Source organism: Tachysurus vachellii, chromosome 1, assembly GCF_030014155.1.
Source record: "Tachysurus vachellii isolate PV-2020 chromosome 1, HZAU_Pvac_v1, whole genome shotgun sequence".
Taxonomy (NCBI): domain Eukaryota; kingdom Metazoa; phylum Chordata; class Actinopteri; order Siluriformes; family Bagridae; genus Tachysurus; species Tachysurus vachellii.
Window position 1 is genome coordinate 14,913,364 of NC_083460.1, and position 23,951 is coordinate 14,937,314.

The window sequence follows — 23,951 nt, forward strand, 5'->3', positions numbered from 1 at the left end:
TTACGCACGGATTACTCGAACAGTGTAAGTATAAATATATATCAAACCTCAGACGTACCTGGTTCCTCCTGCCGGTGCGGTTAGCAGAGGGAGATTTGCTAGGGGTTTTAGAGGATGCATTCGAGGCAGCGTCGTCTGCGTCGCCGTTCATTTGGCCGGTGTTTGTTTCAGTATGTGTCGTAGAGTTGGCACTGGACTCTCTGTCTTCCTCTCCATCATCTTCGTCCTTCTGCTCGGCTCCATTCTTCTCTTGCTCTTCCTCAGTTCCGTTCTCTTTTCCCGCAGCTACAGGACTGTCCGAGTCACCCTGCGGCTTCTCTGTGAATTGTGAATGTTAAGCGTCAGAATCGAATTGTCTTAAAGCACTTTGTCGTATTAACTGATGAAACAGGGCGAGTGAGATTTCACCATGACGTCGTACCTTCCATCGGTGTGGAAAGCTCCTCTTGCTCCTCAGAGGCTTTCCCATCTTCAACACACCTCTTCGTGGGTAAGGCACTCTCCATGGCTGAGAGGAACAAACGACAAAAATATGATACATCTTATCATCTACAGACATCTATCATCAGTTAAAAAGAAACAGAAAGAAAGATAGGTTGGGTAATGTAATGGTGCCCATTATTTCAACAGCAGATGATACATCCTTCATGACCTAGGACACATTTTTGTCTGCAATGCCATTTTAATTTGACCTCTGACCTTTCTGCCTAAAGGGCATGGTCCAATGACATTTCTGCACATACAAAAAAGTTTAGAATATACTTCCCCTTCTATTACATGTAAGTGTGTGTTGCAGAAACTTCAAAATCATTCACTTGGAAATTTCCAAAGTTTCATTTAAAATTTTTATTACATATTCTCATAAGAGTTTTTCTGTTCCTTCTAACTGGGAAAAATTTTATCCAAATTTGGAAATCGGCTCCACAGGTTACAGGTTTCGTCTTCTGGGTGTGTTAACGAGAAAATACTTTTTTTCCCCTCTGTTTACAAAAGGCTTTACAATTGTCTGTTTATTCATTTATTCTTTTAAGAATTACTTGGGCTTATGTTCGTTTATTTTAATTATTTGCAATTTTGTAAAATAATATTTTGCTAATTTTAATACAGAGTTGATCATGTATGCGAGGAAAAAACAGAGTTTATAAAAATGAAAAAAAAGACAAGTAATTTGTAGTAATTTATTAAACAACTTTTTAACGTACATTATGATGGTACAAAAATAACTAAATAAATATATAAATAAACCCATGTGAATTTAAATCTAGTTTTAAATATTGTTTTATTGAATTTACATTTAAATCACTACTGAACATAGCCTACGAAACAGCTGTTCATTTCAAATGGTTTAAATTACATTTGCTTTATATGAATAATAAAAAAAAACAGCCATAAACAGCCAGAATGCAATTTTGGAGAAATCCTGAGCTTCAAAAGTGCCTGAGCTTTTCCGTCCTCGACAGGTAGAGTGTGATGAAAGCGAGTATGAATGGAAGCTACAGAGCGGCGTAAAGATACAAGAAAATCTTTTAGTCTGGAACATCAGAATTCGTCCTTCTGACCGTTAGAGCCGTGTTGATCTTGGCAAGATTTATGACTAGTATATAAATGGGCTGTTTTGTTAATCATTTGCATGTACGCATACTGCAGGTGATGGTCTGAAAGACAGAAGCATCAGGAGATCCCCTAACAGGCACTTGCCCAACTCAGCAGCCGAGCACCTCAGGAAAGCATTTTTATCTCTCAACTTCCTCTTATAGCACACGCCATGAAAGTATGTATGTGTGTGTGTGTGTGTGTGTGCGTGCGTTAGTGTTCATGCTGCCAAATAGCATCGGCGCTAGCAGACCGCACATCCACAACACAGAGCGAAGGAGGACAGCGTGAATTTCATTGAGACGTAGAACCTGCTTCTCGACTTACAATGTATTTGTTTTGAGGAGAAAAAAAAACCTTGCTTAACTAGCACTGCATGGATACACATAAGTCATATGATTTATGGCTTTATGTGAATTTAAAAATTATTCAAATTCCTGCATGATAAAAAAAGTACAAACCGTCGAAGAAATCGGTTAAAACAAAAAGTTGGATCGTGTCTTTTTGTAGTAAACAACTTCAGCATTTCTTTCACTATGTGCTCAATGCTCTAACGTAATTGTGAGAGAATGCCTGATCTTATTCACCTGAATGATCAACAACAACTTTTCTTTAAACAGATTCAATTGTGAAATTGTTACAAAAGATGTGACGTTACTTTTAATTATCTTGCACAATCTCCAAACTGCACAGCTGAAGCATTTTGACGAACTAAGACGGGTTTAAGACTAACGTTTATATATGTGTACAATTTCCCTAAGATTATGTTTCTATGGAGATGAGATTAGTCTCTTAGGTCTTAAAAACTTTTTTTTTTGATTGATCACAGTACAGGAACTAATTCAGTACGAGGATCTGTGCACACTAACTGGCTGTGAAGTTTAAATGAAAAAAAAAAAAATTAAAAATGGAAAAAAAAAAAAAGTCTAAGGTCTTAAGCACTGTGGATTGATCATTATAAATGAAACAATAAGCTAACTTCTTTCAAATTTATTTTGTCAGATCTGCTTCTTTGCTGCCCTTCATCTCGAGCTTGGTGGTTTCTTTTCTGAGATTTGAGGAAGTCTGCTTGAGAAAACGCTCTGCTAAGGGGAAAAAAAAAGAAAGAAAACGTGTTGCGTAGATGCATCTCGAGGAGAGCCATCGACAGCCTGCTTCGTGTTGCCTAGAATGAATAACAGTAAAGGCAAAGGACTGCAGCAGCTGCAGGAGACTGATATGAACAGCCAGACCGAGAGAAAGATGGGGGCCCATCCCAGAGAGAGGAGGGTGGCGCCAATGAGAGAGAGAGAGACGTTAGTGAGATGAAGCACTCCTAAGAGGGAAGCAGAGGAAAGAGACAGAGTTAAAGAGACCGAGAGAGAAAAAAGAGCCTGAGAAATAGAGTGACAATGAGCGAGAGACAGAGAGCAAGAGAGAGAGAGAGAAAAACGCAGAAATGGTTACGTCAGAGAAGACTGGAGGATAGACAGGAAAGGAGGCGTAGGAGACACAAATACATGGAGAGGCCGGGCCGTCTGCGCCTCGCTGAGTGAAATCGGCTCACAGGCTGGAGAGAGGAACAGTTGGGGGGTTGGGCTGAGAGTCAAAAGCAGGAAGTGGCTTAGAAAGCAGTTTGAGGGAAGACTGCTGCTTCTCTCTCTCTGCTCCTGTGTGCACATGCTACAGAAGTCTATGATTATCTCCGAGTCCCCTCCCCACCGACAATCATCCTCGATTTAAAAGAAAAGAAAAGAAACAGTCAAAGCCACTACATGGCTATTTTTTAACATGTGCTGCTGCTGCCCCACCCGTATCCATTACTCCACATAAACACACAAAAACACACGTTGCCACACAAGGCAGTGACTCTACAACCGAACTAATAAATCGATCATTAAAACATTTCCCAAAAAAACTGGATTGTAAACCAATAGTAAACTCACAAGGATACATGCATCTTTTTCATACTTTGTTTGTCCCTCAAACCACCTGTCTTGAATGTTTCGGACATTCAGTGATGTGTGAAAACTGTTATCGAGCCTTTTACACTCACTTATGACAAACTATGCACTCTTGGGTATGTTTACCGAGTAAGGTCATAGGTTCGATTTGTTATGCTACTTCCTGTTTCGAGTACGGTGATGGTGTTGAAAGTGTTGCTATGGTCAGAGGAGGAGATGGAGCGCCTTACAAATAAAAATATAGCCTATATCTCAGGAGTTTTTGCACAAAAAGAATGGAATGTATGGAATTAGCCATCAAAGTGCAACATTATTAGCTCTGGCAGTGAAAAGAAAAAAAAAGATTAATTAGTAAACCCAACCAAGAGCAAGAGACACAGGGAAGTACGGCAGAGCAAATCTGTTTACCCAGGATGCACTGGAGAGATAATGGAGAATACGAGACAGGAACTGGGCTTCTTTTTTGTTTTATGATGAAAAGATGAAAAAAGAGGGCGGATAAAGGTTCGGAAGGATACGCTACATGTTTCGGAAAGGATGGCTTGTAGTGTTGTAAATGGACGCTGCTACACATACACACCCACATCTGTGAGTCAGCAAGATGGTGGGGAAAGAATTCTTGAAACTTCCCTTGAAGCTCGAGAAAAAAAAAAAAAAAAAAACCTCTGCATATCACACACAATACCTGTATGGTTCCTCCCAAGCCTCTTTCATTTACAACTAAATGTTTTTCAGCAACACAAAGGAATGGAAAGCTCTCTTTCTCTCTCTCTCTTGCTTTCCCTTTCCCGGTAGAGTATGGAACTCATGCATTTCCTGTTTGGTGTGGTGGCTGGGAAGGCCTGCGGAATGCCTGAGCCATTCTCCTCCTTCCTTTCCTCTAAACCCCCCTCAATCACCGCTGTTGTGATCTCGGCCTGCCGGTCGTCCTCTATCTCACACGCCACACCGTTTACACCAGACAGCCTTTCTTTAAGGCAACAGGAACGGATGATGGTTGAGCGTTGTGAACTCGCACAGACTCATCTGATCGTGCTACTTGTGTGTTTCATCCTTCATCAGAAGAACTGAATGCCATTCAAAAGGCCTGAAGCTTTGCTTGCAGTGCTGAGAGCTGGGAGTGGTCTGGAATGCATAGCTGCCAAAGTATGTGTACACACACACACACACACACACACACAGATCACCAAGAAATTGAGCAACACCTCTTCAACATCATTCCCTGTACCATTGCAATTTTTGATGATAGGAGATCCAAAGCAGTGCATGCGATATATTTTATTTAAACCCAAGTCAGCGAGCTCACTTCAGGCTGTAGTGTCAGATGTTTTTGGCACGCTCCTATTCTGAGCTCAGGGACAGACTCCTCAGAACCACACACACACACACACACACACACACACTCATTATCCTCATCATTGTATTAATAATGAAAACACTCTCAAACCAGCCATGCAACATCGCCTATGAAATGAAATGAAATGCAGTCACGAGCTCAACCAACACTACTAATAATAACAACGAGAAGAGGTCATAGATGAAAAGTAACTCGTTTATCTTTCTTTCTTCATCATTATCCTAGTAAGCAGCCTAGTGGATCTGGAGCCCATCCTGGGTTACACTGTGTGCAAGATAGGAATACACCCTGGACAACAGTCTGTTACAGAGGGACAATTTGGAGTAGCTAATCTGCCTATCAATCAGTATGATTTTAGAGGGTGTGAAGAAGCACAGATTCCAATAATGCTCCCATTTTTGATACAATAACAAAACCAGGCCTATTTGCTAAAATCTGATAGTTGCCAATCAATGACCATTTTTGATCTTTTCCATTGTATATGCGCGGAAACCTTTTGGAAGATATGTGTGAGGATGGCGCTAATCATGAGCTCAAATTGAAATAATGATCCCTGGATTGATTTTTACACTAAAAGTACAGCCCTGGTCATCCATCCCACAGCACTGATGGAAAACTTACATGATCAGCATAAAATATAGAAGTAGACTGGATATGAGAATATGGCTCATCCGATCATCATCAGCATTTCTGGATGATACTGGACCAGAGTAGAAAGCGATGTGGCAAAACGCATCAGTTTGCTTCAGTTTTTGCTGAAGTCAGAACTTTTTTGAATGGGTTTTTGGTTAAAATGCCTGAAATTTGAAAATCAGGTCTATGGTTGGCACAAGCTAAAGATATTTTCACATCAGTATATCAAAATACATCAGTAATACCCCACTGGGGATTTTTAAGGTTTTATGTGTCTAGAAAAAGGCGTGTTGGGAACAAGTGGCTAAACAGGACTACGGAGGTCCGGGATGTTGAACGGCCACATCTACTGCAGCCTCTGTGCTCTTGCAATCTTCCAGCTCCAGCTTTTCGTTCATTTGGATTCATCCACAATATGAGCACAAAAAATTAAAGACAGAACTATGGAAAGAGTTTGTCGAAAGATTAGTGGTGGTGACTTTGAAGGCTTCAAAAACTCAGAAATAGCGTTCTGATCATTTCTGGAGATCGTCTTGGTGAACAATTCCATACAAATATATAAAAACTGAGTAAAATTCATAAACTTTTGTTGGTCCCAGAGCTTTTAATATTTTCTGCTATAATCAAAAAAATCCTAGGAGCTTTTTGTCGAGGGAAGCTGGTTGATGTTAACTTCGGGGTTGGCCTACAAAAATATGCACGTCATCACTGAAGCACTCTACTGGAACAAGTTATCACTGATAACTATTAAAATCATCCACCAATTATTTGACTGTGACTGAAGTTAATAATGGTTTATTGACACAGTAACCAGGTAACAGCTAGACAGTACCTTTAGTGTTTATCTTTTCAAATGGAAACATAAATAGCTTTAAAATAATTTCAGTTCGATAATAAAGACCTTAAGAACGTAATAATATGAAAACTCCGAAATACAGATACACCACACTTTCCCAGGTAAAAGATGGCTCTTGATTTTACCATTCCAGTGACAAGGAAAGGTTTACTATCTTGTCCTCTCTAGTGAAGACGAGGCTGAAGGGTCGTCTGACAAGGCTACAAGACAGAGAGTGACATCATCTCAGAGCACCAGGGTTTTGTTTGGTGGTAACAGGAGAACGAGTGTGCTCTTATTCTGCTTGCTAAGCTGGTAAACTGACACTTCCTGCCACAACACAAGCGATCAAGGCCAGGTGGGTTTCCAGCCAGCACCAGTACCAACAAGGATACACAGATGGACCGCCATGACATAGCGTTCGACAGAATCATACCGGTCATAAACACCATATACATGAGCAAAGTGATACAGAGGGATAAAGGGATAAAGAAAGGATGGACGGATGGGAAAAGAGCTGTGCACTAAAGCAGATGGACAAGGATTAGAGGATTAGGAATGAGCAAAAGATGTCAATCCTGACTTCATACCTGCCAGAAGAATAAATGTTTCCCTTCTGGTTAACAAACGGATGGCAATTAAAAAAGGGGCCAAGCACTTTTAAGGAGGGGAAAGAAAAAACCCTGCACGATTTCACAACTTGTTTATACACTTCTGGCTGAAACCAGGCTCTTGCAAGAAGCCTCAGGATCACCTGCTCCTGCATCCAAGAGTGAGTGGCACGGGCAAGTGTTGGCACGACTGGCTATCACGTTCTGCTGGCTCCACAGGCCATGCGGCTCCTGGATCAGTTTCAGTGCAGTGCGGTTGAGGAAGGAGGGGTGGTGAGTGTGAGAGGTGGAGGTTTGCTAAAGGTGGGGGCTGCTGCACCACATGCAGGGAAGGATTCACCGAAAGAACAACCTTGGAAGGGGATTCAGGCTGAACTGGTTTGACAGCTCCTACATCTAATCTCCTCACCTTATCTCTCCTACCATTTAATACCATCTCCCCTCCTCCGCCTGCTTTTGGTACTTTCTCGTTAAGTGATAGAATGCATTTATTCTGTAGAAACATAACATAAAAACTGTTGCTTCATTCATAAGGAAAACTGTAGATGCTAGCCTACTACAGCTATTCACAGAGTGTATGATCATCCCTCTAGTTTAATAAACATAATTTTAAAACACCATAAAACAATCACTTTTTGGAGAACTATGTGCAACAGTTTCTTTGTCTTAGCCTTTTGTTTATATTTCTGGCCCTGAAATAGATTCTACCCCAACCAAAAACATAGCTACACACACACCCATGTTGCAATCTGCCCCCTTTTTCTGGAAAGTAACACACAAGGCATGAAAAGCTTTCAAAACATTGCTGGGGTTACAAGAAAGCTTGTCAATTTATTCCTCAAGAAAAATACAAACTGCACCTTTAATAAGCACCAAATCAAAAAACCAGGGCTCAATATTTTTTAAAGAAAGTCACACATCCCTGGTTCTCCGTTCTGCTTCATCCTTCTCTTATATCTTGTGCTTTACCACTTGAAGTGGTCTTCCTTTCATTTCCTGCACTTTGCAGCCTCCCGGCTTCCTGCCCGAGCGGCACTGAACCCCTCATTGAGTAAAATGTGTGAGTCAGTGTTCTGAACCCCTCGACTACACAAACACGCCGTGGGTCGACTGCTCTATTGCATTAATCAGAGTGTGTATGTACATAAAACCCACAGTTCACAGAAATACACCGAACTCATTTAGAACTAAATGGACAGAAATGCAAGGGTAAGGAGAAAGAGAAGGAGAAAAAAAAAGAGAGAAGGAAACAAACCCAAATAGAGAAGCGAGAAGCAAGAGAGCGAGTGAATACGAGCAAGTGTGTTTGCATACTGGGTGGACCATCCCTAAGGGGTTAACAGAGAACAGAGGTGGAGAGGAGGAGGAGGAGTATGTGTGTGTGTGTGTGTGAGTGAGTGTGTGTGAGAAAGAGAGAGAAAGAAGAGAGAGAGACAGGAGGGGGAGCGTAGCAAAGAGAAGCAGCACTCAGCTGTCATTTCTAACAGGTGGCCTTGACGCGACCTTTGCTTTCTTTTGCATACGGCATACATGTTGGTTCAGGCAGTACTGCCGCAAGCTCCAGGTTAAAGGGAAGGGGTGGAAGGATGGATAGATAGATGGATGAATGAATGACAGTCAGCATCCTTCATCTTTTGAGAAGTGGCCTAGCAGAAGGATAAGTGTCTTTTAATCGGCTTAAATCGTCTCGCAAAGCAGAGACAACCGCAAACCGACTGAGAAGCATACACCTGAATCTCACACTCATACACACGTAAACACTACACACTAACACAGACGCTGAATTGACTGCTTTCACACAGCTGCCGTCCGGAACAGAACCTCACGTTGCACCATAACCCCTGCTGAACTCCTACCCATTTCCAGCACTGCGCATTCCAGGCTATTTAAAACACAAGCCCGGTACACGCTTTCCCCAGCATACACTCCTGATCATTATTTTATCGTTATTACCCCTGGATCTCTCTCTTCATAAACTCAGATCGAATTACAGACATTTTGACCCTCTGCCAGGAAGCGACAAAAAGTGACAGGTGACTGTCCATTCCCACGATTTCACCGACAGAGGCAACCGAAGTTGCAAACCGACGAGCGACATCTGAACAGAAATATTCTCAGCTGTACGACACGTTAACGTGACAAATACAAACGTTTCCTCTGCCCAATCCTGTGGCAATCACACATGAGCTGATGTTTCTTCCTCACAAGTATAATTAGCTCGTTTCCAGTTGGAAGCACAAAAATCAACTTACAGCCACGGTTTCATACGTCACCTCTGATTAAACGCGTTTAAAGACATGGTGGGAAAGAAATTAAGCTTGACAGGAAGTAGCAGAGCTCATTGGTGTATGTGGTGAGTGTACACAGCATGTACTGTTAGCTCTCTTCATTTAACTGAAAACTAGCAAACTAACTAGCATGCTAGTTAGAACGAAGCTTAGTATATAACTGATAAATCAAACAAAGAATGGCATTCGATAAATTGTAGAAAAAACTGTAGGCTCAACATACTGTTCTTTATAATTCTGTTAGTCAAAAAAAGTAAGGCCACGCGTGCACAAGTGACAAGAGTTTGACTCGCTACAAGGCCATAGAGAGGAGCGATTTGCTGCTTGCATCACAGCCAGCTACTGCCTCAGGTTCTTCAGGAAAGCAGAGAGCTGAAGTAGGACAGAAAGTGCTTCTGACAGTTGAGTGTGTGAGATCTACAGTAGAGACTCAGCAGAAACATAGTCTCTTACTCACACACACTCACACACCTTTCTGTCAGTTGATCTTATTTCACTTCTTGCTCCCTCCCCCGCCCCTCCATCTCACTGTTTTATCTTTATCTCCTGAGGTAAACCTTCTGTCAGTCCCATTTAGCTGCTGTCTCTCTCTCTCTCACACACACACACAGCATCGATACATTTCTGACTCTCTTGTATACAAATTAAATTGAACAGACAGACAGACAGACAGACAGACAATTGCATCATTACTGAAAGTATTTGCTTGAGAGGGGAAACAAATGCATTTTAAAGGGTGATAGGAACTTGTTAAACTGTCCTGTAAATCAAACGAACCACCAAATGTAGATAATTAAAAACTAAATAAGGGCATCTGCAGTACATCATGTAGAGTGTCTACATTGAGAGGGAGAGACTTTAACATACTAGTAAACTCAGGAACGGTTGTTTGGAGAATCCTGAAATAACTTTAACTAAATACTATATATTTGTCTGTGTCGATTTCCTCCAGGTTTTTGTTTGCAGGAGAATTGGTGACTCCAAATTGTCCCCATGTGTGAATGAGTGTGTGAAAATGTGTGTACGGGTATGTGTGATGGATCAGTGGTGTCTCTTGAGGGGTGAATTGCCACCTCACAGTGTTCCTGTGATAGATCCACTATAACATTTACCAGGATCTCACTAAAAGTGAGTTAATGATTGATTGTTTCCGTGCCCTTGAAATGATCTCAACAATGTGCAAATCATTAGAGAATAAAATGTTTTTAAAAATGTAACATTTAGCCAAAGACATTAGGTGCTAAGCTTGCAAGCTAACTTAACTGGCTAAAAAAAAAAAAAAAAAATCACAGTTAAGAGAAATTCTTCTCAGAAAACAAAAATACAAATAAAAACCAGGAAACTGAAACCCCTTTTATGTCTTCTTGGGGAAAAAAAACAGATGCTAGCTAGTTTGCTAGCAGTTAACTATCAGGCTAGCTAACCAAGTCAACGATAAACAAAATATATAGACATATTTAAATCAAGGCTAAATATAATCAGAGCTAAAAAATGTATCTTTAGATATGTACGCTTGTGCATGAACAGTTAAGCTACTTGAATAGCTTTACATGAATAGCTACTGCGCTTGGGATGCTTATTCATACATCATGCATAGACATAGATTCTTGATAAAGATGTTTTTTGATAAAGATTTTCCCAGACATTTTAGTTTCTTGACAATATAAACGTTAATATTAACATACACAAGTAACTTTAATGTTAACATTCACTTTTTTGCAAGACTTTTTCCCCCACCGAAAGAGGGAAACTTTCACATCAGCCTCAAGCATGTAATACAGTATGAGAAAAGAACAGACTTTTTCATCTCGGCTCAGCTCTGCAGCAGAGGCGGCTTTCGGTCAAAGTACACGCCACGTTGCTGATCAGAAACTAACACGGGACCAAACAGTTTAATTCAATGAATCAAAAGAAGCTCCGCCCACCAGTCAGTATGGGAGATGCCGTGTGTAGAACTTAACCTGAATGATCAGGTGACTCTTCCTGGCCTATAGGAGTGTGTGTACAGCTAATGCCTGGAATGAGTGAGAGATCTGTAGCCCCCTCACACACGCTGTATAAAAACCCACAGCTTCCATCCAGACACTGTTAGCTTTCTAATAAAGTGTGTGCTGTTCTTTAGTGTAAACATCAGTCTCTAGCTTCTCTGGCTTGTAATAAGAATGGCTTAATTCATTCCCATCATACTCTTACATTCTAATATGTGAAATAAAAGCCAGCTTTTGCAGATGCTCATATCTCAGCAGGTCAAAGCACTGATAGATGGCAGCAGCTTTCCACAGCCGCTCTGTGAGACCAGAGTCCGGAGGAAATCTTTAAAATTTCAGACCTTCCTAATCTTGTGCACTTTGTCCTGTCCGACATGCTGATGAGATTTAGAGCAATTTATTTGACACACAGCTTCAGCCACATCACACAGTGCTGGAATGTGATCGTGATTACTTTGACGATGCACTAGGAGTAGTCATTGCTAGCCTAACAGCTCTACAAAAGAAAACCAAATATGAAACTTTCTTCATCCTAATAGAAAATGTCATTATAGCTCAGTTTAAATTGTATTTATATCAAGGTGCATGAGTTGTTTGACTTGTTAAACTCCTCTAAATATCAGAAGAACATCTCTCTCTCATAGTTTCGTGTTTTTAGTGTGTGTATGTGTGTGTAGAAGACCTCCACTGCATGGTTTACTCGGCTATGCCAGGCAACGACAGGTCAAAGGGTGAAGCAGATATTTGCAGTAACAGAAACCGATGCTACTTTTTGCACCTACCAACCACACAAGTGTTCATGAATAAATTCAGTCAGAAATACTTATTTAGTCTGTGGTTAAATAATGAGAGCATAACAGACATTTTAGATACCTTTTCAGTGGCATTTAGCCTGATAATTTCAAACCTTTTGAAAAATTGTGAAAATTAAAGTACACTATAAATGAGATAAAGTAACATCACGACTCAACACTTAAATCAACACATATAAAACTAAACATTGTCATTAACCCACATTCCACAATGCTACGGAATGAACGGGTTTAATAGATGCAACAAAGAGCAATAAGTGTTACTTTTACTATCTTAAAGATGTAAAAGTATGTTTTAGATCGCAGAATGACACTGAATCAGGGATAAATTTGCCAAAATACAAAGGAGAAAACTGAGAAGGTTGCTCTTTCCATGCAGACTAGCTGAGCATGTCCTATGCCCTGTGATAAGAGAGTTAATATTTACTGCAACCCTGAGCTGAACTAGGCCAGAGAGAAGGCAGCAGTGAACTTTGCCTCGTTTATGTTTTCCTCCTCCATCATGATCGTTCGCTTCTTTTGTTGTTGTTTTTTTTTTACAAGACATTTAATTTAAAAAACAACAAGCAAAAAAATAAAAGACTGAAACAAAGATCAGATAAGTTGTACTTAAAGCACAGAAGATGAACAAGTGCAGAAGAACTGCTAAATCGCATGTGGGCGTAGGTGTCATCAGAGCCACTCTAATTATTAGATCGAGTGTCATCCTTTCTGCTCAGATGCTGCGAAGGTAAACAGAAATGTAGGACAACAAAATGGCACAATGTGTTGCTCTATGTGGTCACTGTGTGTCTGAACAGCTCAAACCTTTGCGTTTCTCATCATCCATTTCATTTACATATCCACTTCTCAGGTTAAAAAAATAAAATAAAGCCAAAACAAAACTTTTCCTATCTTTAGCTTTAGATAGTGATACAGCCAAGAAAAGATGACAACCAGGAAAGGATGTACACGTCCCCGTTCAGCAGCTGCACACTGACTCTCCTGTATCGTGTTGCGAGAGACAGAAGCGATCTGCTTTTCACCTCGCTGTTTTTGGTCTATTGTCTTCGTTGCCACGAGGCATTTAAAAAAAAAAAAAAAAAAGCCTGCGAAAAGAGATGCTGAGGTCAGATGAACCCCTGGGATGTGTATTAGCATTCTTTAGCTAGCATGCTTGTTCATCATCTCTAATTATATTGACCTCTTTAAAAAGAAGGTACACAGTTAAAGGAATACGCTATTTTCACTACATTCAGTAGCGTCACGACTTTGAGAAAAGGCAGGTAGTGTAGTGCAAACAGGCCTTCTGTGAAGTGGACACATCAACAAATACCTAAATACAGGTGGAACAGCATACCTTCCATATAATCACACAAATAGCTATGTAAGTGAAAAGAATATGAGTAGACAGGTAGAGCAATGCTTTGGGATGAATAACAATAAGTAAATAATAAATTACTGAAATTAACGCCTGCTCTAAACCTTTTGTAAAAGCCCTGAATTTGACCTATACAACTATTTTAAAAAAATCTATGATGCCTAAGGGAACAAACCGGGACAAGAAACCAGGGCTGCAACAAAAATGATGCCACAATACCACAATATATTTGTCTAATGTAACCTTAGCTTCTAGAAAATTAGCCTAGTCACTATTGGACACTGGAGCATCAAAGTCTTGTTACTTCCTTTATGATTCAAACCAACTCTAAAATTGTTACTGAAATTAGCTGTGTTAGCTTGCAGGCCAGATCGATGCTAGGAATACTAGCTTGTTTTGTGTCACTTCCTGGATGGCAGGGTCTTGTTTTGATCAAATGAATATTCAAAGACATTGATTTCCACAGCAGTTTTGCACAAATCCTGCACAATAGCCACAATGGTGGTGTTTTCCCCTTACATCAGCTAAATTTACCATCTGACTAGCTAAACTCTAGTAAACTGGCTCACATTTCCTGTTGGTCAAATTTCACTGTGAGTTTTGATTTGCCTCATCATGTTTTCAGGAATTGATGTCACACTAATCACACTTTCAAACATAAAGTGTAATAACATTTGTGTTCTTTGCTAACACTGGCTAAATTAGCTAGCCAAACATTTTCAAGCTAATTGCTTCCTCAGATTCACTGAGGTAATCGCTGTTCCTTTAACAAACATAGTATCACATTTGTGTTCACCAACATTAGCTAGCTAGCTAAGGATGCAGGTTCTTTGCTTAGGTATTTCCAGAGATCATGTCCTTTGTGATATTCATAAACACTACATCAAGGTAATATTTTGAATAATAATAGTTTAGCACATATGGTATAATCACATTTTCCAGAAATATTTTTAAGCTAATTAGGTTTTTCTCCAAAACTACTGAAGAAATTAACACTTTGAAAGAAACAAAGGTACATTTTCCACATTGTATAGTAACAAATTAGACCAAACTACATGAAAATAAACAGAAATTATGTTTTTGATTTTGATTTTTGTCCAAATTATGTTTTTGATTCCAGCTACTTTTAAACATCACCTATTACAGAAAAGGTGTCCAAATAAAAGGACATTATCCACCATTTCAACAATAGATGTACTTAATTAATGGATTCATGTATAATTTTCAAACAACAGATTTTCATGGGATAAGGTCCAGTGTTAAACATATATTCTTAACTTTACATTAGCAAACAAGCAATAGAGGCTAAATATAAGCCTTTAAGTGTGGTGACCTTTTGAATGAAATCTGTAAGAATTATGACAGTCTTATTATTAAGTCTGAAGCTTTTGTAATTGAAATGGAGGATGGCAGACTCTTAGCTAGAAGCTGAGAGCCAAAACAGAGAAACATCTGTTTCCCATTGCCCATCTCAGAGACTCAGAGGAGGATATGGCCAAGCTTTTCTTCTCTCTTATTATCTCTTATTTCTCGTCACCAAAAAAAAAAAAGAAAAGAAAGAAACATGCACTCTGACCAATCACTGACCAATATGGATGATACAATGACACAAACTTGTGGACATCTAAACATCTAGAGGGGAAACTCTGCTTAACCCTGCAATACGGAATTTCTATTTCAACATGCATGACTCTATACTAAAAACACCTCCTCCACACCCATCGACAAAACGAACATCACTGTCTCATCCTGCAATTGCGAGCCTTGTGATGAGGTTTATGCTAACTTGGGTCATCAACTTCTATTTTTAGTTTCCTCCACCTCAAGACTGACAAGAGCACAACACTGACCAGTGGGTGACCTGATAAAGAACGTCTTTTCATACCAAATTTTTTCCTCAAGCGAACTAGTTAGATGGCTCAATTGCGCAGACTGCCGCTTCAGGAGGAACAGGTTTCACGGTGTTGCCTCAGGCCTGCTATCCTCCCCCTCAGTCTCTTCCATTTTTCTCTTCCACTCACTCTGCTCCTCACTAATCCTAGAAGCAGGCTTAAACAATTGACAAAATGCAGGGCTGATGACTAATTTTTATTAACCCAACCACGTACTTTCAGGTGGAAAACACCCGTGATTTATCAGGTCAGGGCTAGCACTTGTGAGCTCACAGGTACACTCACACAATACTCACAACAAAATAAACGTTCATTTAAGGACTCAGCAGCTTCAATGGATAAAAGTAAGACACAAAGAGAAGATAGAAATATGCAAATATTGATCTAACTGTAAAAAATAAAGCAAATAATAAAAGCTAGTCCAAATCAATGATTTAGCTGTTTTATATTGATGAAAGAAGCCTGATAAATACATGATGTTTTTGGTATTCTGTCTTTGGTGATGATACTCTACTTTATTTTAAGCTTCATTATCAAATAAATTAATTATTAGGAATAAAATTCTGTTAGGAACGTTTAGTATCAGTATGATATTTGAAACTGTTTCCACTCAAAATTACTGTTCTAAATCATAAAATCTATTTTTTCTAACAATTCAACAAATTATCATACAGCCCTTGAATTCATGTCTTGATTTTTTTTTTAATTACTTGCTTGTTAAGTTAAGCGTCGTAAAAAGTGAGCAAAGGCAACAGAAAATGATGATCCGTTTCCAGTAGAAAAGTTCAAACAACAAGATCACATCAGAAAATCCAGTCTGATGGAAATCCCACTACTGATTAACTATTTAATAAACTACCACGAGGATGCAGCATCTTCGTCTGTGCCCGAGACCTAAAAACCATCACAGATCCACATATGGAGAGTCGCTGCCAGCTGACAAAACCGTTTAGTCAGCAGCTGAGCTCAGGAGAGAGAGGGAGGAGGAGGAGAGTGAGAAAGATAGAGAGAGAGAGAGAGAGAGAGAGAGAGAGAGAGAGAGCACAAGGGAGGCCCTGCAAAAGCTCACAGGAAAACAACTGTTTTTAGGAACTTCCTGAAAATGGTCCTGAAGAGCCATTTTATTCATGCTGGAGCAACCGTAATCATCCCAAATAGACCCTCCCGCCCTTCTTGTTATGACAAGCTCCAAACACAATACCAGCAAAGAAGAACTTTTTTCAGCATATCAGGATCTTTGCAAATTAATGCAAAAATCTTTTAGTTCATCAATCTTTCAAGTCATTGTTTTTCACACAATGAAAACTTAATGACTTGAAACAAATTCAGCCAAAACAAATCCATGGATTAAGGCAAGTATATCTAGACATAAAATTTAAACAGAAGTAATAGCACCCCACAAACTGAGGATGGGTCATTGGATATCTTTGGTAGCTGATGCTTAGCTGCAATGGCTGAGCTGCCTTATTGGATTTGGTAATAATGAGAATTTCACGTCACCTTCAGGAGGTGCTCTTTTACTGCTTAGTGGTCATTTTGTCATATGAAAAAAAATAGTGTTACCGAAACCTTACCAACTCTGAATGGAATCATTTTCAGGACAATTTGGCCTTGAAAAATGTATATGCTACTAAAATATTTTAATTAATGAGGCCCATCATCCAAAACAATAATATTGGTTCAATGAACTGGAGATTTGTGCCTAATCTGGCAACATTATAAATGGCTTTAGTTGAAAGAACACTTTTTTTTAACTACCTCGACATTTCTTTGGTTCAAATGAAATAAGAAACTGTCAGACTTTGTCAGCATAGTGTCCACGATTATGAATTATATAGTTTACAAGACACCATATCCATTTATACTTACATTAAAATAAAAAAAACAGTTTCTCTTAACACTTACGTTATAGCAGCTATATCTGCAGACTTGTCATTCTTCCAATGAATTGCAGAAATGAATAGTCTTACATCTGAATGTTACAAAGACCAACACTTAATAAAGTCTTCTTATAAATAATAACAAATATTACAAAGAACGTGACCAGAGCAACATTTATGAAGAGATCCTATTATGGAAACAATCTAGAGCATTAACATAAACCTATGAAATTCATCATAGCTGAAAAAGAAAAAACATGGACACTGCAAAAAGAGTAAAGCTCATAGAAACCTACTTTAACCACACTTTTACAGGTTCAGGACTCATTGTTTACTGGTTCTATTCTACTAAAGTAAACTGCAGACAATGTTAGAAACATAGCAACAAATAAACCACTAATGTTAGCAACAATATTGTCAATGATAAACTTCTCGAAACAGTGATTAGTATGATCCCTGTTATAGATTTAAGCAAGTACTGTGCCCGTGTATTAGCTGAATAACTGATAAAGCTAAAAGTTAATACTGCTCTGTACTCATTTAAAAAGTAGACTTTCACAGAGGGAGACTTTCACAGTGTGAGCAGCCATGTTGATTTGTCATCGCTCTGTAAACACGGTATTTGAGAAGACTAACCCAAGTTAAAAGGGCAGTTTGAAGGGTGTTTTCAGTGGTTTATCGGTTGTAGGTTGGGAATTACAGCTAGCAATGTTGCCTCAATGCTCACAGATGGGCAATGGCACACTGTAACCACTGTCTTTTCTACTTCCTTTATTTAAACATGCTGCTTCATTTCCTGTTATCCTTCTTCCATCTTACGGAGTCTGACTCAACTCATTCTGCTTTCCTACATTTTTTTTCCCCCACACAATCTCAGAATTCAGTCTCAGTTTGATTTTTGTCTTCAATGCACTTGAACAGTTGAAGTAAGTATTCCATATTACACCGAGGACGCAACACTCTTCACCTCCTACACACACAGGTACAGTAAATCAATCTACACCCCAGCACCTACCCAGCTCTCCAATGCTAAACGAGGCCAAGGGAACATAATCTTATCTAAAATAGATGGGTTAAATATAGCACAGGAGTGAAACAGGATGCCCACCTCTCCTCTGAACCAGTAATCAAACATCACTAGCAGGGAAGGCACGGACATAACCAGCCCAACCGAACCGATCTCCACCTCTCCATCCAGTCCTGTGTCCTAACTTTGTCTACCAGGAACTACTTTGAGCAGATGTTTGTAATCGTAGTGGTTACCTGCTTATACTTGTTCTTATGATAGTAGCTTTAGTGAAGGTTAAAGTGATAACATTGATAACATCTTACCGATACACTCTCCTCAACCAGTGTGTAATGAAAATATTCCTTTTTTCTTTCTTTTTTTTTTAATTCAAAAAGCTCTAAATATTTTATTGCAAGCTGGAATTTGACTGTTACTGGATTTTTGGATGGTCCACATCCTTAACATGCCAAAAAAGCACAAATTGTTCTGGTCTTTTTTAAAAAAAAAAAAAATTAAATAAAGAACTAAATAAAATATATGGCCACTTTTTTAAACCAGATCACATGGAGTGAGTTTTTAACTAAAGTAATAAAGTGTTGCTATTTTGTTCGGATGAATATGAATAATTGCATTCCTAAACATAAAGAAAGACTGTATGTGTGGGTGAAATAATCTAGAATAAATAAGGAGTGATAAATAAATTGAAAACAAAAGCAGGTTTATATTGAAGAGGACAGCTGATGAGGCTGCATACTTGTGTTGAAAAAATATTCACACCCTCTACCAATAAATCACCCTCATGGGTCTCTTATTACTGCACTTTTTCCATTTGTTTAGAAAATATAACTACTTTTTTAATGACAGTTCTGCATTACTATGGTTTACTACATTATAAGAATTAAAGGACACCTTTTTGGAGTATGTTGGTATTTCTATACAGACAAAGTGACTGAAATTCACATAGACACTTTTCTATCCAATCTTTTTTTCAAAATTCACTTGAATTCCCAACCGATAGCTTTTTAGCTCTCATGTCTTGTAGATCCTCCCCACTATATAATACTATGCCACTGAATCTTTTCAGACCGCTGCTCATACTTTGTCACACCTGCAGGAAATGAGACCACCACTGATTGGCTTGTATCACTCTAAGGGTAAAGAGACAGAAAGAGAGAGAGAGAGAGAGAGAGAGAGAGAGAGAGAGAGACCAATGCCACCCATCTCTGCCAATTCTGCAATTCTGCCATCATTCACCTGACTGCAGCTTTTTTTTTGGTAAACACCGAATTATAATGACAGCTGGAAAGTAATTGGTTCTGATTCCTCTTCATCCTGAACAAACATTAACTGAGTGGGAAAAGAGCAGGGATGAGGTACAAATGATCCTTGTTATGCTTCTGCATAGCCAGGCGCTCTGGTGGAAGAGTAATTATACAGGCTTCGAAATGATGACTACAGTCTACCCACCAGCGCTGAAGGAAGTGGGAACTGTTCTGGACAATGACACAAAATTGAGGCTAAACAAACCTCAGAATACACTAGAAATTTTTAGCACTAGCTTTGAGACACTGAGGCAGGCCGTGCAGCGTGAAATGCGGTGCTTTAAACTGCCAAGATTCCTCTTTTGCACCTTGAGACTTATTTAATGAAACATTCTGAACAAATGGAGCAACAACTGGGAAGTTCCTCAATTAGGGGTGGAGCTACATTGGGGAAAATAAATCTTTTTATCATGTTTTTTTTTTACTGTAATACAGCATAATTTTAGTCTTACACATTAGATGAAGCCCTAATATTAACTTCTAGAAATGTGTTACATCATCTATGTATGTAGATCTAGCATTCAAAATACAATTAACTATTCCACATTCACAAGAATACTGAAAGAAGTCTGAATTCAGCATCTGATGAACTTCTGTTACAGGAAATGAATCAACAACTGGGTGATGTGAAGCAGAGTTACTGGTTTTAATACAGGACATGTCTTATTTCTCGTACGCCTCACCAATTTCAAAACAATTAATTATTAAAGAACAACACGGCATACTTTTATCCACATATGTTGTGGATCGTCTATGAAACAAGTTCATTCCTGTTACTGCTTTTGTTAAAACCTCTATAAAATGGCTGTTCCCTCAAACAACCTAATTTTTCTCTCTCTAACAAATCTAAATACATGAAATCATTAAAACAAGTGCTTCATGTGCACTCCATCTGTAGCTATCCGCTCAACCGCGCCGTAAACGAGATTCTCAAGACGCCCCATCCATTGGTTTTGCCTGTCAGACTTGTAATTATGCAAAACACGATTCTTTATCCATTTGACCTCCTCCATCAGGGATTAAAAAGCTTGTAGGCCTGGGAGCTTTTCCAAAACTACATCCTATACACTGCATCCTGCAGGTTTTGTCTAAAAGCAAGAAATCCAACAATGCAAACAGGTCTGAACAATAAACTCAAGGACAAAATACGCATAACGCAGCATGTCATTCATAGGGAATGAGAACAAGTAGAGGTTTATTTCACAAGGTGACCTTAAACGAGTTAAATACATTTGGAAACCAAATTATTAAAGCTGCAAAGCATAGGCTTTTTAATTAAAAGAATAGCAGGGTGTTAATGGCATCACAAAGCTTTCATAGTGCAGATAGAATGTTGAAACTAATATTAGGACACAGAAGTTTCAAATTAGAACTCATTAGCATATGTAAAACCAACAGAACAAACTTTTTAATATGAAAGTCGGAAATGAGTGTCTTTTCAAGCATGGAAACAACTGCTGTGGTCATATACGAGTCATGGAAACGATTACAGACCAGGAAAAAAAAGACACAAAGCCAAATCAAAGTGATTGATCAAAATTAAATCCTGTATTAAAGAAAAAAAAAATTCCATGAATCCACTTAAAGATCAAAATTTAAATTGCAGATCTGATCAATCATGCAAATGATTTATATTATGTTTTACTTTACAGGTTCTTACAATACTGTTGATAGTCAGGCAGTGTGACTTCGCCTTCGCTTTATTTTTAATTAAAAAAAGTGATGCGGCGGCACTTTAGTCTCTCACATCTTCATCTGTAGACCAGAGCATCGTGTTATCACCTCTGAAAAAGTCTACGGACTTGTTGACTCATGATTCGGCTGACTAGCAAAGTTAAGTCTCTACTGTAACTTGTCATAGAGCTGCATTGCATTCTGGGACCAAGGTTGAGTCCAATGTTTGCATCAATGTCAGTATTGACATTAAACCCTCCATATATTTCCAGCTGGAAATCGATTGACATCACTGTGACATCACTGCAGGACAATGTCTACTTCAGGACTGACAATTCAAAAGCAACCCAGCAAAATACACAACACAGCACATTAATATATGTAAATGTTTTATGTGTTTAAGGATGGAGAATTCATTAAACGCTCATCTAGAGAGATTAGATTGATGGGTTAAGTCGCTGGTATGTTACCTGTGTGCGGTGGTGGTGACGGTAAAGTAAGATGAACAGATAAGGCTGTGAATCTGTGGTGGTGGATGGCTTCGCATCTGCAGGCCTCTAGTGTAGAATTTCGTGACGGAATGTGAACGTGTGAACGTGCGAAAGGCAGCTCATGCGGATGTGCACTTCTCTGCCTCTCCAAAGAGGAACCATGATAGGCGAATGACGAAGAGGTGGTGGAGGAGGAGGAGGAGGAGGAGGAGGAGGAGGGCGCACAGGGCACCCATCAAGGAAACATCAAGGAGACAGAGAGACTGTGACAAAACAACCGGAAAAAAAAACTTGGACCTGAAAGTATTTACCAACAACTTAGTTTTTTTTGTTGTTGTTGTTGATGTTTCTAAACTTCTTCTCTTAACAGAAAGAGCAACTTCCTCTTTCAAGCTCAACACGTTTCCAGTCTATAAACTAGCAACATCAGCCTAGGAGTGGAGTGTAGAGGAGAGGAGTGTAGTGGTGTGGTGTGGTGTGGAGTGTAGAGGAGTGTAGAGGAGTGCAGTGGTGTGGTGTGGTGTGTAGAGGAGAGAAGAGGGTGTTTACAAATATAACTCATGATGTATTCAAATATCCAGGCGAGAAATCTAAAAGCGGAAATAACTAAATAAACACGTCCAAAAACGCACTAATACGCGCAAGCAAACGTCCTGGCAAGGTCAAACCGTGTAGGGAAACGTGTAGATCCCCCCCCTACTGCGGCCGCTCCGACCAAAGTCCGGAGATGTAACTCAGATGCTCGACGGATCATTAACTTTTAACATCAAATAAACCAAGAGCAAAAAAGAAAGTCGCTCCCAGAACCACGTATGGGGTGTATTTTCCTGTCTAGTCGCTCAGGTAGGCGAGTTTCCACGCAGGTAAAGTTGCTCTAAACGCCCGGTCGCATTCCTGCACGCGTTCGGAGGAGAGAGTGAAAGCAGGAAGAGAGGAAAAAAAAACCCTCACACACTCCGAACATCATCCTGGCGATCTCTCAGTCCCTCTTTCTCTCTCTCTCTCTCTCTCTCTCTCTAACTCCACCACCGACAAACACAGGGTCTTTAAAAACACTGTACTTTACGCAGGATAAAAGTACGTGGTTCACATCGAGCAAAGCGCACACGCAAGCACGAGGCGTCGAGATGCCAAGCAAAGAATGAAAGAGAGAAAGAAAGAGAGAGAGAGAGAAAAAGAAAAAAAAAGTTTGGTAAAGTTGGTAAAGACTCACGGCGGAGTAGCTCCGGGCCGGCCAGCCTGTTGCGCTCCGTGATGATGGTGAAAAGCAGATGATGGACTTTGGAGAGAACGAAAGGGGGGAGAAAAAAAACCTCCCACTGCAAACTCGTTCCGGAGAGCAGCGCCCAAAATGGCGTTTTTAGAGGATGTGCAAAGTTCGTCGATTAACCCTGGTGCATTGCTTTCCTCCTTAAACGCTCAAAAGACAGAAATCCGTCGACGTTCCTGACGAAGATCGAGTAGAAAAGTCACTTTGTAGCTGTTTTTTTTTTTGTTCTTTTTTTTGGGTCCGTCTTCCACACGCGTTCCGAAGCAGCGCTGCTCCCTAAAGCTGATAAGCGGCTGCATCACGTGTTGCTCGTGCAGTCTCCAAGGGGACGGTGCTGGGGAGGCTGCGAGCATCTCTACGGGAGGGGGGTGCAAAAGTTAAACCCATTCTATCACCACGCCTTACAATATTATTTATGTATTTATTTATATTATTTTTTATTTATTTATTTTTTTACTTTGCCAACTTTGCTTTGCTTTCACACAGAGGAAGTTTTGTTTCCTGAAAATGCAACAAGTCCTCAATCATACAGCAGCACGGTGTAAAGTTCAAACCCAAAGACTTTATCAACAAACCTGTCATTCTGCCTGGTTCATAATCATTTTCGAATTAAAACTGATATTAAAGGCTTTTTGTTTAGGAGGAGCCCTGCGATGGGTTGGCACTCCGTCCAGGGTGTATCCTGCCTTGATGCCCAATGACGCCTGAGATAGGCACAGGCTCCCCATGACCCGAGGTAGTTCGGATAAGCGGTAGAAGATGAATGAATGAATGAATGAATGTTTAGGAGGAAGTTAAGCCCCCACCCCCAATCTGTTACTGGTGAGCCCCAAGGCTGTATCCTATGTTGTTTACTTGTTTACTTTTTTACACTGCATCATTTTCATTTGACTAATATTCATTCGTTCATTCATTCATTTTCAGTAAACGCTGAGTGCCCTATAAACAAATCTCCTCCTAGTTTATTTCAGGTTACTTGACAAGATTTGTTCA

At 39.6% G+C, this 23,951-nt stretch overlaps 1 protein-coding gene across 2 annotated transcripts in view; it reads right to left on the minus strand.

Moving 5' to 3' along the window:
- rreb1b (ras responsive element binding protein 1b) overlaps nucleotides 1–23,254 on the minus strand; it is a 36,606-nt gene extending 13,352 nt beyond the window's left edge. Inside the window, exons 1-3 of one of the 2 annotated variants that reach the window (XM_060874035.1) lie at nucleotides 22,902–23,253; nucleotides 422–508; nucleotides 59–318 (exon numbers count right to left, since the gene is read on the minus strand). In XM_060874035.1, coding sequence (XP_060730018.1) covers nucleotides 59–318; nucleotides 422–506 — 345 coding nt within the window. In that variant the 5' untranslated portion in view covers nucleotides 507–508; nucleotides 22,902–23,253. Of the gene's footprint in view, nucleotides 1–58; nucleotides 319–421; nucleotides 509–22,901 lie in introns of both variants that reach the window. The other variant, XM_060874044.1, reaches the window with a different exon arrangement.
- Nucleotides 23,255–23,951: the final 697 nt, after the last annotated feature.